The following is an 18,029-nucleotide window of genomic DNA, read 5'->3' on the forward strand; positions in this document are numbered from 1 at the left end:
GTGGAGGGGAACGAGGCAGTTGATGTACTGGCTAAACAAGCACTAAGTAGTGGGGATGTTGATGTGGTAGTTTCCATGAGCAGGGCAGAGGCAAAAAGCATGACACGGACAGTGATGGTGGAGAAATGGCAGGAGCAGTGGAATAGAGATACTAAGGGCAGGCATTTATTTCAAATACAGAAGAAAGTTGGGGAAGGGAGAACTGCAGGAAGGGACAGAAGAGAGGACGCTATATTTACAAGCTTAAGGGTGGGACACAGTCAGTTGAATAAGACCTTACATGTGATAGGAAAGCTTCCAACAGGAACATGTGAGTATTGTCAGGAAACAGAGACAGTGGATGTATTGATACAGTGTGGGCATTATTGGAGGGAAAGAGAGAGGATGAGATCTAGTATGAGGGAGAAGGGGGATACAGGAAATTAGTTTAAAGAGTACATTGATTAGAACGTCATTAGATATACTTGCTTTGGCAATGTTAACACATGTTTCCCATGCCAATAAAGCCCCTTGAATTGAATTGAAATATAGTCTCAAATACTGTGTTATCTTTTTTAAGAGCAACGGGGCTGGCAGGTAGGATTTAGTTGCTCCCTGTCTCTGGCCCACACTCCAGTACAGTAGGTGGCGGTAATGCACCATAACGTTGGATGCCAACCGCTGATAAACCCCACCGAAGAAGAAGTTCTGCTGGTGTTTAGCCAAACTCTACTAATCGAACCGAACGAGTGCGCTCGTAGTCATTTAAAAAATACCTTCGCTAGAAAACCGAGAAGAAAGCGGCAATAGTAATGTTTGTCCATTTTGAGACGCCGTAACCTGTACTTTCTCAAAATAGTCAGAAATGAATCTAACATAACTCAAGAAATCTGTCATTCATTTTGATGTTTTTGCGCAATTTTACATCTAACTAAGATGTATAGTGCAGTACTTTTCAATGAAAAAAAGTGTATGAAAACGAGTCGGCTCTCGTTGGACGACAACAAAGAGCTTATTATAGAGTCCTACTGTTGACCAATCACCGAGGAAGGGGTGTACGTAGACTTCGGCTCTGAACTTCGCCTTGCCTCCAGGAAATGTTTTGAGAAACATCCGAGAAACCCTCGCCGACGTCCAAAACGTCAGAAAATGTCGTCATAATATATGCACGAACTTTTCCGAACTGTTTCGGCTGGGAAGCGTGCGGGCGCCTTCGTTATTATTATTATTATAGGCTATGGTCAGACGTGAAAATGGGTCTTGTCCCTAAACCTGAAGTCAAAGCCCCATTTTGGTTTTAAGCCAAACGGCAAAGGAGAGCCTCATGAGGCCGTTTACAGGTTATGTCGGATTGTTTGTGTCAAAAGTGGAAACACGAGAAATCTAAAACATCCTACTGTTTTTCTGAGTTTATATCGGCAATGGATATTACTACTCTGATCCATCATGTGAGTCTGCTCAGTTGTAAGTAATTTGCTCTGGCATTGAAATCTACATTCAAAGTTTGAATTCCTAACGTATTAGAATTGTAGGCTTCGATGTGTTTCCCCCCATGACTAAATTACCCAGTGTCGATTTCTCTCTCAATTTCACTCACTTCCATGCTGTGCATATCGCATAGGCCAGTGGTATACCACGACAATCTCTGTAGTTGTTTTCCTACATTTCCATGCAGCCCATCCATAGTACTCGATATTAAATACTTTTATAAATATTTTTCTCACTTTTTTAAAGAACTGCACATTTGGTGACTGTTGCAAAATTGAGCCCGGTATATCGAGTGCACGCATGACACGCCGGGGTAGGTTACTGGGCGGTCAGTAGAACGAGCGCACCCAGATTGAAAGACCAGCCCTCAACCGAGTGTAGGCTACTGCTACGCGTAGATTATAATGGTCTGTCGTGAGAATGGATCTTGTCTCTAAACCCAAAGTCAAATCCGCAATTTGGGTGCATTTTGGTTTTAAGCCAAACGAGAAGGGAGAGCCTCAGAATATTGATGAGGCGGTTTGTCGGTTATGCCGGAGGATTGTTTTTGTCAAAGGAGGAAACACGAGTAATCTAAGACATCACCTGCGACTACGACACCCAGATATATTTTCTGAGTTTATATCGGCAACGTCTGGGCATGGGTACTATTTTGAGCCATCAGGTGAGTCTACATTCAAACGTTTTTAGAATTGTAGCCTATGCTTTTTTTAGACATATTATTGTATTTTTTTTTCTCTCTTTCACTCGCTGTCATGCATGATGTGCATTATATACAACTCAATACTTGAAGATGATTTGCTAACGCACCAAACGCCTGAATATGATTGGTCAACCAGCGATGTCAGTCAAACTCTGTCCTCGATGAGAAAGAAGTATCGGATATCGCCATTAAGGGTCACTGATATCGTACACATTAACTTGTTGTTCGTCGGATATGTTGATGATTTTGTTGTCAATTATGTAAAATATATAGACGCGGTGTATTCTGTAAACATTCTAAATTGGTAACTATTGTGTGTAAATCGATAACCGTTTAGAATTTCATCATCGGGAGGCCTAATCTTTAGGCTATATCGAGGTATCCAGGTAAACCTATTTCACTGTGCTAACTAGCACATTTGAGCCATTGAATGATGGATCTAGTCTCAAAGAAACGAGCTACATCCACAGTCTGGGTTCATTTTGGTGTTAAACCAAATGATAAAGGGGAGCCTGAAAATAAGGAGGAGGCTATTTGTCGGTTGTGCCGAAGGATAGTTCCGTGCAAAACTGGGAGCCCGACCAACCTGAGATCACATTTAAGGGTTCACCACCCTGATGTGTTTTATCAACTCATGTATGGTGATGGCGGTGTTGGAGCCTCCATGCGTCAATCATCAGGTGTGTAATAAGCAAGTTATTTGCACCGTGTGTGTGTTGGGAATTGACAAGGACCTCACCATACGATATTATCACTATACATAGGTGCCAATACGATATGTATTGCGATTCAATGTCCAAACATATTGCTCACTGTCTGCTGCAGAGGGGCAAGAGAGCGCCATGAACATGAGTTTTGATCAGTCATGGAAAGTCCTGAAATAAATAAACGCTGATGTTGTTTTTGCTCATTTTTTCTAAACATGGAGAACAAGCTATGAATAAATAATACTGGAGTTTTGGTGTAGGTACAACTGACTAGCGCAAAAAAATATTGCGATATTGTTTAAAAACAAAAATATTTCGTCAAAAAAGGTGTCCTGCTGCCAGGCTAATTCCGGTGTGCATTTTCCTCCATCCACAGTCCAGACAGCTTCTACTAATTCCCTCTCCACCTCTACCCAGGTTCAGAGCAGAGTCACCACTACAACAACGACAACGGCTCCCAAGGCAACTTCGGCAGTGGCCATGGTAACTTCAGCAGTGGCCATGGTAACTTCGGTGGTGGCCACGGTAATGACAGACCGCATCACTTCATCCCAGACACGGTGGTCTGCGGTGAGCCATGGTTGGAGGGCGGTGACCCCCGTGCGGTGGGCTCCATCCCCCCGTGCCTCAGCCTGCGGAGGTGGGGTAGTGGGCCTGTGCCTGGGGGGTCAGCGGAGGAGGAAGAGGCGGGGGTGTTTGCCAAGACCCTGTCACTGCATCAGGGGTGGACGTTTGGACCCTTCGTAGGAGAGTTGACCCGCGGCCCTCTGAGTTGCCTCAAATACGCCTGGGCTGTGAGTATGAACCGATAGATATTAGCCTGGGCTGTGAGTATGAATGGATAGATATTAGCCTGGGCTGTGAGTATGAACGGATAGATATTAGCCTGGGCTGTGAGTATGAACCGATAGATATTAGCCTGGGCTGTGAGTATGAATGGATAGATATTAGCCTGGGCTGTGAGTATGAATGGATAGATATTAGCCTGGGCTGTGAGTATGAATAGATAGATATTAGCCTGGGCTGTGAGTATGAATAGATAGATATTAGCCTGGGCTGTGAGTATGAACCGATAGATATTAGCCTGGGCTGTGAGTATGAACCGATAGATATTAGCCTGGGCTGTGAGTATGAATGGATAGATATTAGCCTGGGCTGTGAGTATGAACGGATAGATATTAGCCTGGGCTGTGAGTATGAACAGATAGATATTAGCCTGGGCTGTGAGTATGAACGGATAGATATTAGCCTGGGCTGTGAGTATGAATGGATAGATATTAGCCTGGGCTGTGAGTATGAACCGATAGATATTAGCCTGGGCTGTGAGTATGAACCGATAGATATTAGCCTGGGCTGTGAGTATGAACCGATAGATATTAGCCTGGGCTGTGAGTATGAACCGATAGATATTAGCCTGGGCTGTGAGTATGAACCGATAGATATTAGCCTGGGCTGTGAGTATGAACCGATAGATATTAGCCTGGGCTGTGAGTATGAACCGATAGATATTAGCCTGGGCTGTGAGTATGAATGGATAGATATTAGCCTGGGCTGTGAGTATGAACCGATAGATATTAGCCTGGGCTGTGAGTATGAACCGATAGATATTAGCCTGGGCTGTGAGTATGAACCGATAGATATTAGCCTGGGCTGTGAGTATGAATGGATAGATATTAGCCTGGGCTGTGAGTATGAACCGATAGATATTAGCCTGGGCTGTGAGTATGAACCGATAGATATTAGCCTGGGCTGTGAGTATGAACGGATAGATATTAGCCTGGGCTGTGAGTATGAATGGATAGATTTTAGCCTGGGCTGTGAGTATGAATCGATAGATATTAGCCTGGGCTGTGAGTATGAATCGATAGATATTAGCCTGGGTTGTGAGTATGAACCGATAGATATTAGCCTGGGCTGTGAGTATGAATGGATAGATATTAGCCTGGGCTGTGAATATGAATGGATAGATATTAGCCTGGGCTGTGAGTATGAACCGATAGATATTAGCCTGGGCTGTGAGTATGAATGGATAGATATTAGCCTGGGCTGTGAGTATGAACGGATAGATATTAGCCTGGGCTGTGAGTATGAACCGATAGATATTAGCCTGGGCTGTGAGTATGAACCGATAGATATTAGCCTGGGCTGTGAGTATGAACCGATAGATATTAGCCTGGGCTGTGAGTATGAACCGATAGATATTAGCCTGGGCTGTGAGTATGAACCGATAGATATTAGCCTGGGCTGTGAGTATGAACCGATAGATATTAGCCTGGGCTGTGAGTATGAACCGATAGATATTAGCCTGGGCTGTGAGTATGAACCGATAGATATTAGCCTGGGCTGTGAGTATGAACGGATAGATATTAGCCTGGGCTGTGAGTATGAACGGATAGATATTAGCCTGGGCTGTGAGTATGAATGGATAGATATTAGCCTGGGCTGTGAGTATGAACCGATAGATATTAGCCTGGGCTGTGAGTATGAACCGATAGATATTAGCCTGGGCTGTGAGTATGAACGGATAGATTTTAGCCTGGGCTGTGAGTATGAATCGATAGATATTAGCCTGGGCTGTGAGTATGAACCGATAGATATTAGCCTGGGCTGTGAGTATGAACCGATAGATATTAGCCTGGGCTGTGAGTATGAATGGATAGATATTAGCCTGGGCTGTGAGTATGAACGGATAGATATTAGCCTGGGCTGTGAGTATGAATGGATAGATATTAGCCTGGGCTGTGAGTATGAACGGATAGATATTAGCCTGGGCTGTGAGTATGAACGGATAGATATTAGCCTGACTGAGTATGAATGGATAGATATTAGCCTGGGCTGTGAGTATGAACCGATAGATATTAGCCTGGGCTGTGAGTATGAACCGATAGATATTAGCCTGGGCTGTGAGTATGAACCGATAGATATTAGCCTGGGCTGTGAGTATGAACAGATAGATATTAGCCTGATCCACCATCCTGACTAAATCACTGTGTAGAATAAGTAAGCGGTGTAACTGAATATTGTCGCGACCCTGGTTTATAAGCGCGGATATCGACTCTGCCACTTCAGCATGCCATTGTGACACAGTCGATGACACAGTCGATGGTGCGCCGGGCCTCTGGCCAGAAGGTTGACGGTTCGAACCATACTCCCTGCCGGTTTCATTACAACATGGAAGCTGTGTAACAGAATATGTTCAGGGCCTTCAGAAAGTATTCATACCCCTAGACTTATTCCTCATTTTGTTGTTATAGCCTGAAATCAAATAATACCCCATAATGACGAAGTGAAAACATGTTTTTAGACATTTTAGCAATGTATTGAAAATGAAATACAGAAATATTCACACCCCTGAGTAGAAGCAAATTTGGCAGCGATTACAGCTATGAGTCTTTCTTGATAAATCTCTAAAAGCTTTCCACACATGAATTGTGCAACATTTGCCCATTATTATTTTCAAAATTCTTCAAGCTCTGTGAAATTGTTTGTTGATCATTGCTAGACAACTATTTTCAGGTCTTGCCATTAGAGGTCGACCGATTATGATTTTTCAATGCCGATACCGATTATTGGAGGACAAATACCGATTAATCGGCTGATTTATTTAAATAAATAAAAATGTTTTTAAATATATATATATATCATACACACACATTTTTGTAATAATGACAATTGGAACAATACTCTGAACACTTTTATTTTAACTTAATATAATACATAAATACACACACACGCACACAGCTCTGAAGTGACAATGATACTGAAGAGTCTGCTTAGGAGACAAAGAAAATCTGGCCCAACCAAATCATCACAAAACAAAAAGAAAAATATATCAGCTATTGGAAAGACACCACAAAAAATCAAAGTAAACTTCAATGCTATTTGGCTCTAAACAGACAGTACATGGTTTGCAGACTATCTGACCACTGTGACTGATAGAAAACTGAGGAAAACTTTGACTAGGTACAGACTCAGTGAGCACAGTCTGGCTATAGAAACCGGTCGTCACAGACAAACCTGGCTGCCCAGAGAGAACAGGCTGTGTTTACTCTGCTCCAGGGGAGAGGTAGAGACAGAAGTGCATTTCCTACTACACTGTGACAAATACTCAGACCTAAGAGCATATTTCTTTCCCAAAATTATAATTCAATACAAAGAATTTGAAACTATAAAAGATGAAGAAAAAATCAAATATTTATTGGGTGAAAAGCCAAAATGTGCAGTTTTGGCAGCCAAATATGTGTCCTGCCACAACCTGAAGGACAGCCAGTGAAAAATGCAAAGTAATGTTGATAATATTTCCCATTTAGCTTAGTTTTGTTTTGTCTTTCATACCAGGTCATGTGTCTTCTCAGTCATATTGACACTGGTCTACTACCATTGATTTAATATATTGTTGTTCTGATTAATATTGTTGTTGTAGTTGTTGTTAATGGTGATCCCATGTCCACTACTACTATTATTATTGCTGTTAGTCCCACCATTTATTTATATATAAATATTTATATATTTTGTGTATATATATACATATATATTTTATTTGAATTTTTCGATATGTATACTTTAACAATGTAAGTAATAATGAACTTGCCATGTCGAATTGAATTGAATTACTCTCAACTGTTTGAATAAAAATAGAGTTTAAGGTACCTGTGATGAATGTTGAAAACAAATACCTTAATTTCTATATGCAGGAAATCCTATTTTAATAATGGGCATGGTAAGAATTGACAACCAAAGTGCGAGTCATAATTCCCATGACACCTAGCAAAATCTGAAAAGCGGTTCCTTCATTTATTGCATAGGATATTTTTAGATTCACTTAAAATAAGGTTTGTGTTTCATGTAGGCTTACACCACCTTGCCAATTTTATAACTGTGTAGATATCCATAGGACAAGGTAACTCTGATCAATATTGGCTAAATATAAGCAAAGATTTAAAAAATGTAGAGTGGATTTATGAAAATATGTTGACAACCGTTACCTTATCCTAGTGAGATTTACACGTATCAAAACGTCGAGGCGGTTTAAGCCTGCACGAAACACAGACCTTATTTGAAGTAGATCAAGACATTCTCTATGGAAGACATGAACGTAAAATAACGAAGGAACCCCTTTCAAATTCAGCCGCAAGTTATTACAGGAATTATAACGCGTCGACTATTTCTCTCTAAACCATATACCTTTGACTAATCCGGAAACTATCCCCTCAAACAAAACGTTTTTTCCGTTCCGTATTTTATCTAACGGGTGGCATCCATGAGTCTAAATATTCCTGTTACATTGCACAACCTTCAATGTTGTCATAATTACGTAAAATTCTGGCAAATTAGTTTGCAAAGAGCCAGGCGGCCCAAACTGTTGCATATACCCTGACTCTGCATGCAATGAACGCAAGAGAAATTACACAATTTCACCTGGTTAATATTGCCTGCTAACCTGGATTTCTATTAGCTAAATATGGAGGTTTAAAAATATATACTTGTGTATTGATTTTAAGAAAGGCATTGATGTTTATGGTTAAGTACACATTGGAGCAATGACAGTCATTGATTGATTGTTTTTTATAAGATAAGTTTAATGCTAGCTAGCAACTTACCTTAGTTTACTGCATTCGCTAACAGGCAGGCTCCTCGTGGAGTGCAATGTAATCAGGTGTTAGAGCATTGGACTAGTTAACTGTAAGGTTGCAAGATTGGATCCCCGATTTATTTTTTTATTTTTTTGAACGACCGATTTTTTTTTTTACCTTGTCAGCTTGGGGATTCGATCCAGCAACCAAATGACGTTGGCGGCGGCTTATGGTAGAGAAATTAACATTCAATTATCCGGCAACAGCTCTGCTGGACATTCCAGCAGTCAACATGCCAATTGCACGTTCCGTCACCTTGACATCTGTGGCATTGTATTGTGACAACTGCAAATTGTAGTGGCATTTTATTGTCCCCAGCACAAACTGCACCTGTGTAGTGATCATGTTGTTTAATTAGCTTCTTGATATGCCAGACCTGTCAGCTGGATGGATTATATTGGAAAAGGAGAAATGCTTGCTAACAGGGATGTAAAACACATTTCTGCACACATTTTTTTTTAGAAATAAGCTTTTTTTGAGTATGGAACATTTCTGAGATCTTTTATTTCAGCTCATGAAACATGGGACCAACACATGTTGCATTTATATTTTTGTTCAGTATAGTCTTGATAAAGGCTGACCTATACACTGTAAACTACATGCAAATGTGGTCAGTTTGGCCTACAAATCAGCTAATAGTTGATTCTCTCTTGTTCCCAGATCAAAGAAAATGATTCCTACTACTTCGTAGATGCCTCGGATGAAAACAAATCAAACTGGATGAGGTGAGAAGTTATGTTTGAAACAATGATGTCTGCATTTAGTCTTTCAGGTTGTTAGCGATCTGTTTAACCTTTTTCAATTCCAACATGTATTCCTTTAGTGATCTAATTAGTTAACCCAATGAATATAACAATGTCATTTATTTAGTAATTTATGTTTCTAATGTCCGAACAGACATCCCTATTTCATATTTATCTCATATCTATGTGAATATCATCTTTAGTCAAGATATACATTTAGGGCTTGTTTCCAGGACAGAGACTAAGCCTAGTCCTGGACTAAAAAGCAAGATCAATGGAGATTCTCCATTGAGAATAATTTTTAGTTCAGGATTAGACTTAATCTGTGTCTGGGGAAAGTGCTCCATTGGCTATGCAATGTTAATTTCACTGCATTGTCATGTCTCTCATCCCTGTTCAGGTATGTAGCGTGTGCTGCCTGTGAGGAAGAACACAACCTGACGGTGTTCCAGTACCGCGGTCAGATCTTCTACAGGGTCTCCCAGCCCATCCCTGAGGGGACAGAACTCAAGGTCTGGATTGGCCAGGAGTACGCTGCCATGCTGGGTCTAGGGATCGGTACGTTTGGTGATTGGGAGTTGCAACGGAATTAACGTTATTAGGTGTTTTACTTGATAACAATTGGAGCTTCCTAGTATTCATCCCATGTGACGGAAAAGTACGTTTTTGGGTAATAATTATGGAATTACGCTGTTATCTTGTAGTAAAAGGGAGCTGATCAGGGAGCTGCAAAATAAAGCATTACCTATATTTTGACTCACACGAACACTGTTAATAAACACAATATTCTCTCTCTTACTGCCACTGTCACAGGTGAGAACATCAAGTGTGAATTCGGGGACAAGGAAATCCTACTGAGGATCTTCCGTGACATCCAGGTCGTGCCAGTGGGCGGAACTAGCAGTCTCCCAGACACCAATGGCTCTTACAGCTGGTCAGACAACAGCCAATCAGGGAGCCCCCTGCCAGTCATCAGTGATATCAGTAGCGGGTTACAGACTGATACCACTGACCCCACCCCTGTCCTCAACCCACCTCAAAACACCAATCAGACGGGACTGGCAACAACCGTGAAGTACGACTTTGTGAAGGGTGCTGAGATACTGTTGAGCCCTTCTCAGCCCAACAGCCCCGTATGGGAGTTCTTTGGGTTTGAGCCGGACCCCAACGGCCAGCCGCTGGACAAGGACAAAGTCATGTGCAAGCTGTGTGGTCAACACGTGGACTACAGTGCTACTGTCACCCACCTGGAGAACCACCTGGTCCAGATGCACCATATGAAGCGCCGGGACGTCATCAAGGATGGCAACAAGCCCTGGGTTTCGTCCTCGCGCTTCAGGCCTTACCACACTACGGGCGGCAGAGCACCTCGTTCTAGCAGCCCCTCAACCCCCAGAACCAACAACAACAACTACAGTAATGAGGACTGGACTTGGAGTGGGAACGGCAGTTCAGCAGTGACCGATACTGTAACAGCGGGTTCGACCGCTACACCGGGACAGAGAACGCTCTCTAACTTCCTGACCAATCAAACCACCACAGCCATCACTAACTTCCTCATCAAAGACTTGTTGCCCCCAGATACAGTGGAGGGGGAGGGCTTCAAGCAGCTGATCCAGACCCTGCTGCCATCCTGCAAGGAGATTCCTTCAGCTTCTCTACTGGAGGAGGTGCTGAGGGACGTCCACACCAAGGGGAGAAAGAACTGGGCCAAGCTGCTGACCAACCGCACTGGGTTTAATGAGGAAGACACTTCCAAGCCTAATATTCCAGTTCAATTCAAACCCAGCTCCTCAACAAGACAAGCTGCCCGTTTCCACTCACAGACCCAGAACCAAGTATCTCACCACGTAGCTGTTAGTGCTGACGTGTGGTGTCATGACTGGCAGGGAGACCAGGAGAGATACGCCACCCTGTGGGCCCATTTCATCAACGCTGACTTCACTTCCCATAACCTGGCTTTGGCCACGCAGCGTCTGGGTGAGACAGGAACTGGGGATATGGATCTGAGCATGGTCGAGGCTACAGTGAGGTCCATGGCTCAGGAGTGGGACATCGCTCAGCCCAGTTTCATCCTGCTTGGGGGCGAAGAGATGGAAAAGATGAAGGTAGGTGCGAAGAAGAGAGAGAGAAGTGGAGAAGGGGTTGGTGAAGGTGCCCGTCACCACCACCCAAACTCCACCACATTCCTGGAGATGGAGGACTCCATATCCTCTGATGATCTCTCAGGTCTGGAACGAGCGATCGAACGAGCCAACTCCACCAGCGAGGAGTCCCACTCTCCACCCATACCCTGTTTCTTCACAGCTGTTCAGAGCTGCATAGAGGAAGTCATGGGTCATTCCATCATCTCAAAGAGCCTCAGTGTATTCCAACATCTTCTCTACAGCCTCTTCTCCCTCCATGATAAAGACATGGTAACTCTTCACCCAGCCAGGAAACTGATCTTAGACCTACAGAAGCAGGAGACGGCTGAGCTTAAGGCTTGGGCCTATGGGAAACCAGGCTGGAATGGGCTTTACAGTGTGGTTAAGACGCTTCTCCGCTATCAAAACATGATCTCTGAGACACTAAAACAAATAGACAGTGAGGTCCAAACTGGACAAGACACAGGAAGTCCCACTGACTTGGATTCAGGGGCGACTGCCGCTTTGAAAACCGCTGACAAACATGGCACAAACTCCACTTCCGCTGCTAACTCTGACCCCACCGACAGCTCCAGCTCATCGGTACCCGTCCCTCCCAAACGATCTGACTGGAAGGTGTTGGAGGATCTCTCCTCCATGCTGAAACCCCTAGACGTGGCCTGCCGTACCCTGGCCAAGGAACCGTTCCCCAGGCTCTCGCTGGTCAAGCCCATCCTCACCGGCCTGCTCGGCCGACATTTCGCCCCCCACCCCCGCCATCGCAACGACTCCACCATCTTGAAGGAACTCAAAAAGAAAATAAGGTGGGGCCTTTCCCGCCGGTACAACGACCCCCAGATCAACCAGCTGTTGTGTGTAGCGTGCGTCCTGGACCCCCAGTTTCACGGCCTGGGCTTCATGGACGTCAGAGAGCAGGCGACCACCTTCGCCTGGCTGAAGAAAGAAGTGGTCCGGATCGTAGAGGAGGACCGGAGGAGGGCCGAGGCAGCGTCTCCAGGGGGCAGGAAGAGGAAGAAGAGGGGATCCTCCTCGACCACCTCATCAGGAGAGATGGAGGGAGACGTCCTGAGAAGAAGCAAAAGGCTGAAGGAGATCACCCCGGTCAGTTTCAAAGAGAGAACAGAGAGTGATTCAGACGAGGAAGCCACCGGTAGCTCTATGAACGACGACAGTGAGAGTGATAACATGGAGCCGAAACTGGAGCCCACCTCCCAGCAGACCGGCATGGAGTTCCTTCTAGGGGACCTATTCGGCTCCCAGTCCCAGAACAAGCAGCCCTCAGTGGAAGAGACAGTGGACATTGAGCTGTCTGTCTTCAGAGCAGAGAAGGGGGCCACCCTGGGCGTGGAGCCTTTACAGTGGTGGAAAGCTAGATCAGGACAGCTCCCCCTGCTGGCCAAAGTGGCACGTGCCTACCTGGCTGCCCCGGCTGTAGCAGGCACTGCCGTCCAGATGTTCCTGCAGGATGGTGGAGGGGTGATACAGAGGAAGAGAACCAATATTCCTCCAGAGGGCCTTGACCAGATGCTGTTTCTGCACCATAACGGTCTGACCGCGACCACACAGGGTTACACAACGGTCTGAAAGGATGAACACAACTTGCTGACTGTCACTCAATACATAGATTTAACTATGGGGCTTCTCTCTCTCTCCACGTTGATGAGATGGACTTTGTGAAGACTATCACTCAATCTCTGAAACATGAAAGACTTTCCTTTCTTGGTTAAAATGTTGGACTGTTAAACATGTTACTGTTGTGTGTTTTCAGTATCTAGATAGAAACTAAATTCAGAGAGAAGTCCCTTTTTGGTTAGTGCCTTATCATTCTTTGAACTGTTAGCATAACTGCTGTACACATGTATTGTTTAAGTTTTAAAAACTGTTTTACTGTATGCATATACTGTTGTTTAAGCTAGTTTACTGTCCGAAGTCTGATGGGACTCTTACTTCTGAACCTATTCATTTCAGTTCTAGGAAAACTCTAGATTTATATTTTTTACATTTCAGAATTTTATATATACATAATTGGTTAACCAACAAGGTTGAATTTTCATAGTGTCTGTAGGATTAATTTACTTCTCTGAGAAAAACACTATATAAAATATATTGCAGCTGAAACAAATGAAGATTTATTGGTTCTGTGGAGGAAATCAGACACAGTGGATTATGGCAAAGCTGTAGACCTAACAAGAAATTGAACATGTAACTTGTATAGTCTTAACTGTGTAATCAAATGTTCCAAGGCTTAAATGTTAGAATAGTGAACCAACACATTTGTAATCCTAAACGTGTTCACATAATCAGTTCTTCATCCTGTACAAGGCTTTGTGTTTGCATGTTAGAATGACTGTTCTTTATGAAAGAAACTTGAAGTATATCTGATCAGTTTGTATGGTCATACAAATAGCATTTATCCCTGTACATTCTTACTGTCAATGGCTTTTGGGTATTTGTAAGTAAACTTTGTTTTAGAGAGATGTTTCAATGGGTCTTTTCATTGACACTCATATCAGGGCCTACTTCAGCCCACTGTTAGCATGGAGGAGTAGTAGCTATGGGTGAATTCATTGACACTCATATCAGGGCTTACTTCAGCCCATTGTTAGCATGGAGGAGTAGTAGCTATGGGTGAATTCATTGACACTCGTATCAGGGCTTACTTCAGCCCACTGTTAGCATGGAGGAGTAGTAGCTATGGGTGAATTCATTGACACTCATATCAGGGCTTACTTCAGCCCATTGTTAGCATGGAGGAGTAGTAGCTATGGGTGAATTCATTGACACTCGTATCAGGGCTTACTTCAGCCCACTGTTAGCATGGAGGAGTAGTAGCTATGGGTGAATTCATTGACACTCGTATCAGGGCTTACTTCAGCCCACTGTTAGCATGGAGGAGTAGTAGCTATGGGTGAATTCATTGACACTCATACCAGGGCCTACTTCAGCCCACTGTTAGCATGGAGGAGTAGTAGCTATGGGTCTTTTCATTGACACTCATATCAGGGCTTACTTCAGCCCACTGTTAGCATGGAGGAGTAGTAGCTATGGGTGAATTCATTGACACTCATACCAGGGCCTACTTCAGCCCACTGTTAGCATGGAGGAGTAGTAGCTATGGGTGAATTCATTGACACTCATATCAGGGCCTACTTCAGCCCACTGTTAGCATGGAGGAGTAGTAGCTATGGGTGAATTCATTGACACTCATACCAGGGCCTACTTCAGCCCACTGTTAGCATGGAGGAGTAGTAGCTATGGGTCTTTTCATTGACACTCATATCAGGGCTTACTTCAGCCCACTGTTAGCATGGAGGAGTAGTAGCTATGGGTGAATTCATTGACACTCATACCAGGGCCTACTTCAGCCCACTGTTAGCATGGAGGAGTAGTAGCTATGGGTGAATTCATTGACACTCATATCAGGGCCTACTTCAGCCCACTGTTAGCATGGAGGAGTAGTAGCTATGGGTGAATTCATTGACACTCATATCAGGGCTTACTTCAGCCCACTGTTAGCATGGAGGAGTAGTAGCTATGGGTGAATTCATTGACACTCATATCAGGGCCTACTTCAGCCCACTGTTAGCATGGAGGAGTAGTAGCTATGGGTGAATTCATTGACACTCATATCAGGGCCTACTTCAGCCCACTGTTAGCATGGAGGAGAAGTAGCTATGGGTGAATTCATTGACACTCATATCAGGGCCTACTTCAGCCCACTGTTAGCATGGAGGAGTAGTAGCTATGGGTGAATTCATTGACACTCATATCAGGGCCTACTTCAGCCCACTGTTAGCATGGAGGAGAAGTAGCTATGGGTGAATTCATTGACACTCATATCAGGGCCTACTTCAGCCCACTGTTAGCATGGAGGAGTAGTAGCTATGGGTGAATTCATTGACACTCATATCAGGGCTTACTTCAGCCCACTGTTAGCATGGAGGAGAAGTAGCTATGGGTGAATTCATTGACACTCATATCAGGGCCTACTTCAGCCCACTGTTAGCATGGAGGAGTAGTAGCTATGGGTGAATTCATTGACACTCATATCAGGGCTTACTTCAGCCCACTGTTAGCATGGAGGAGTAGTAGCTATGGGTGAATTCATTGACACTCATATCAGGGTTTACTTCAGCCCACTGTTAGCATGGAGGAGTAGTAGCTATGGGTGAATTCATTGACACTCATATCAGGGCCTACTTCAGCCCACTGTTAGCATGGAGGAGTAGTAGCTATGGGTGAATTCATTGACACTCATATCAGGGCCTACTTCAGCCCACTGTTAGCATGGAGGAGAAGTAGCTATGGGTGAATTCATTGACACTCATATCAGGGCCTACTTCAGCCCACTGTTAGCATGGAGGAGTAGTAGCTATGGGTGAATTCATTGACACTCATATCAGGGCTTACTTCAGCCCACTGTTAGCATGGAGGAGTAGTAGCTATGGGTCTTTTCATTGACACTCATATCAGGGCCTACTTCAGCCCACTGTTAGCATGGAGGAGAAGTAGCTATGGGTGAATTCATTGACACTCATATCAGGGCCTACTTCAGCCCACTGTTAGCATGGAGGAGTAGTAGCTATGGGTGAATTCATTGACACTCATATCAGGGCTTACTTCAGCCCACTGTTAGCATGGAGGAGTAGTAGCTATGGGTGAATTCATTGACACTCATATCAGGGCTTACTTCAGCCCACTGTTAGCATGGAGGAGTAGTAGCTATGGGTGAATTCATTGACACTCATATCAGGGCCTACTTCAGCCCACTGTTAGCATGGAGGAGTAGTAGCTATGGGTGAATTCATTGACACTCATATCAGGGCTTACTTCAGCCCACTGTTAGCATGGAGGAGTAGTAGCTATGGGTGAATTCATTGACACTCATATCAGGGCCTACTTCAGCCCACTGTTAGCATGGAGGAGTAGTAGCTATGGGTGAATTCATTCGTTAAATGCTGTAGAAAAACATTTTGCAACTAAAAGGGTCCGTCCCTGTCCCTGTTTTATATATAATTTAACAAAAAAACATTTGCTTCTGTTTGGTCTTCACCTGGGAGTTACTGGTGTTGCCATAGTTGTGATGTCATTGCTGGTCTGGCCATGGAGGTGACTGGTGCTGCTACTATGTGTTTAGCTGCTACAGGTGAGACTTGTCAGGGATTTACTAGTGTTACTATGGGTTTGGATACTATACTGGTGCTATGGGTGTTGCTGTGGATGATACCACAGCCATGTAAACTAGTCACAGAGGATGTTGTTTCACTGTTTGGCCTGTAGATGGTGCTGTGACTCTACCAGGAGTTGTGAACCTCACTACAGGTGCTTGGAACAAGGTCAGAGGCTGTCCCACTCCCTGGTTGGCTACAATCATAAAAACAGACCTGGAACTTGTTCTTCCTGCTGACCTGTACACACACTGCATTCTAACAACAGTTCCTAGACCTGTTCTTGCTGCTACAGCACTCCCTGGCCCTGACAAGCTGCAGTCTAACAACTGGTCCTAGACCTGTATTCCCTGCTACAGCACTCCCTGACACTGACAAGTAGTTTATAAGACGGGAACACGTTTTCTTCTTTCAACACCAAACTCTGCTCTGACTTCTTCATTGTGATCCTCCTGTTCTGCTGGAACTGTCTGTGTCTCCGTGTCACAGCTGTGGTTATCCAGTTGGTTCAGACCTGTAAAACTAACCCGACACAGGTCACCTGAACGAAGGCGGTTTGGGTTTGACCTGTCCTAGTCTTTGCCTCCAATCCAGATGACAGTTAAACTTTGACCTTGACCCCGGGGGGGGGTGGACGGTTCGACGCCGTGCTCAACATTAAGGTGAACAGTGAGGTGTGCCTGCGGGCGTTCACCAAGGAGACATGGAACACTTGTGGCGCGTCTTCCTGGACTTGGGCTCTGTAACGTGGGTACGGCGATGGAGGGTGAGGCGGTCGGGTTGGAGGAATCCCTTGCCGCGGTCGGGATAGACGTAGGGCGTGTCCTCTGAGTGGAGCTTCAGGTGATGGGGTGTCTTGTTGCAGTCCTCAAAGGTGTGGTCACGGTCCTCCATGTGGTGGACCTAATACAGGGAACAATGTTTTTGAGTTTCTCACGGCGCCCATTTAGCTATTCTCATCGCCAGTTCTTTTATACGGCAATATATTTCAAAAACAACCATTCTCAAAGCATACCTATAGTATACCTTTGTGTGTAGTATTGTTTAGAGTAATTACAGGAGTCCGCATCTCTCCTACACTTCCTCAAACCATTATGAACAGTGTTTCCTACCTATATGTATACTGACAGCAAAACCATGGACCAGGCCTCTCAACCTAACTTGACTGACCTTGTGGTTATGCAGAATCCTTGCTGTCCTGAAGGCCTTGAGACACTTCACACACAGGAAGGGCCTTGTGTCACCAGCTGATGACTCGGATCATACACTGTTCTGAAGCTCTTGTCACACTGGGGACACGGGCGAGGTTGCTCACTCAGGTGGCACAGGGCGTGCGCCTTCATCATACCGGCGGTCGCAAACGTCTTCTCACAGTACGGGCACGGAAATGGCTGCTCTCCCGTGTGCTTGCATCCGTCGGAACGGAAGAAGGTGCGCGGGCAGGCGGAGCCCCCCCCCCCC

The 18,029-nt window shown here is 44.5% G+C and overlaps 1 protein-coding gene and 1 long non-coding RNA gene across 3 annotated transcripts; one reads left to right on the plus strand and one right to left on the minus strand.

The window, feature by feature from the left end:
- Positions 1-1,128: 1,128 nt before the first annotated feature.
- On the plus strand, positions 1,129-13,877 carry LOC120042362. 2 transcript variants are annotated; one of them, XM_038987186.1, is made up of 5 exons: positions 1,129-1,443; positions 3,295-3,671; positions 9,171-9,235; positions 9,654-9,811; positions 10,067-13,877. In XM_038987186.1, exons 1-5 carry the CDS (start codon positions 1,323-1,325, stop codon positions 12,982-12,984), a joined length of 3,639 nt encoding a protein of 1,212 aa, XP_038843114.1. In that variant the 5' UTR covers positions 1,129-1,322; the 3' UTR covers positions 12,985-13,877. The 2 variants fall into 2 exon arrangements, with proteins under 2 accessions (XP_038843114.1, XP_038843113.1); XM_038987185.1 differs by lacking the exon at positions 1,129-1,443 and adding an exon at positions 1,453-2,131.
- LOC120042364 lies at positions 13,507-18,017 on the minus strand. The gene is made up of 2 exons (XR_005476090.1): positions 17,739-18,017; positions 13,507-17,471 (listed from the first exon to the last, which is right to left on the minus strand). It is a non-coding gene; the product is annotated as an uncharacterized LOC120042364 (long non-coding RNA).
- Between the last annotated feature and the right edge of the window lie 12 nt (positions 18,018-18,029).

The sequence above is a fragment of the Salvelinus namaycush genome, unplaced genomic scaffold (genome assembly GCF_016432855.1).
Source record: "Salvelinus namaycush isolate Seneca unplaced genomic scaffold, SaNama_1.0 Scaffold66, whole genome shotgun sequence".
In the NCBI taxonomy this organism is placed as follows: Eukaryota; Metazoa; Chordata; class Actinopteri; order Salmoniformes; family Salmonidae; genus Salvelinus; species Salvelinus namaycush.

Excerpts from the sequence above, each read along its gene's own strand:
- LOC120042362 (XM_038987185.1), top strand. The coding sequence starts at position 1,888 with ATGGATCTTGTCTCTAAACCCAAAGTCAAATCCGCAATTTGGGTGCAT. Across the intron at positions 2,132-3,294 it reads GTACTATTTTGAGCCATCAG|GTTCAGAGCAGAGTCACCAC; the intron begins GTGAGTCTACAT and ends ACCTCTACCCAG. Across the intron at positions 9,236-9,653 it reads AACAAATCAAACTGGATGAG|GTATGTAGCGTGTGCTGCCT; the intron begins GTGAGAAGTTAT and ends ATCCCTGTTCAG.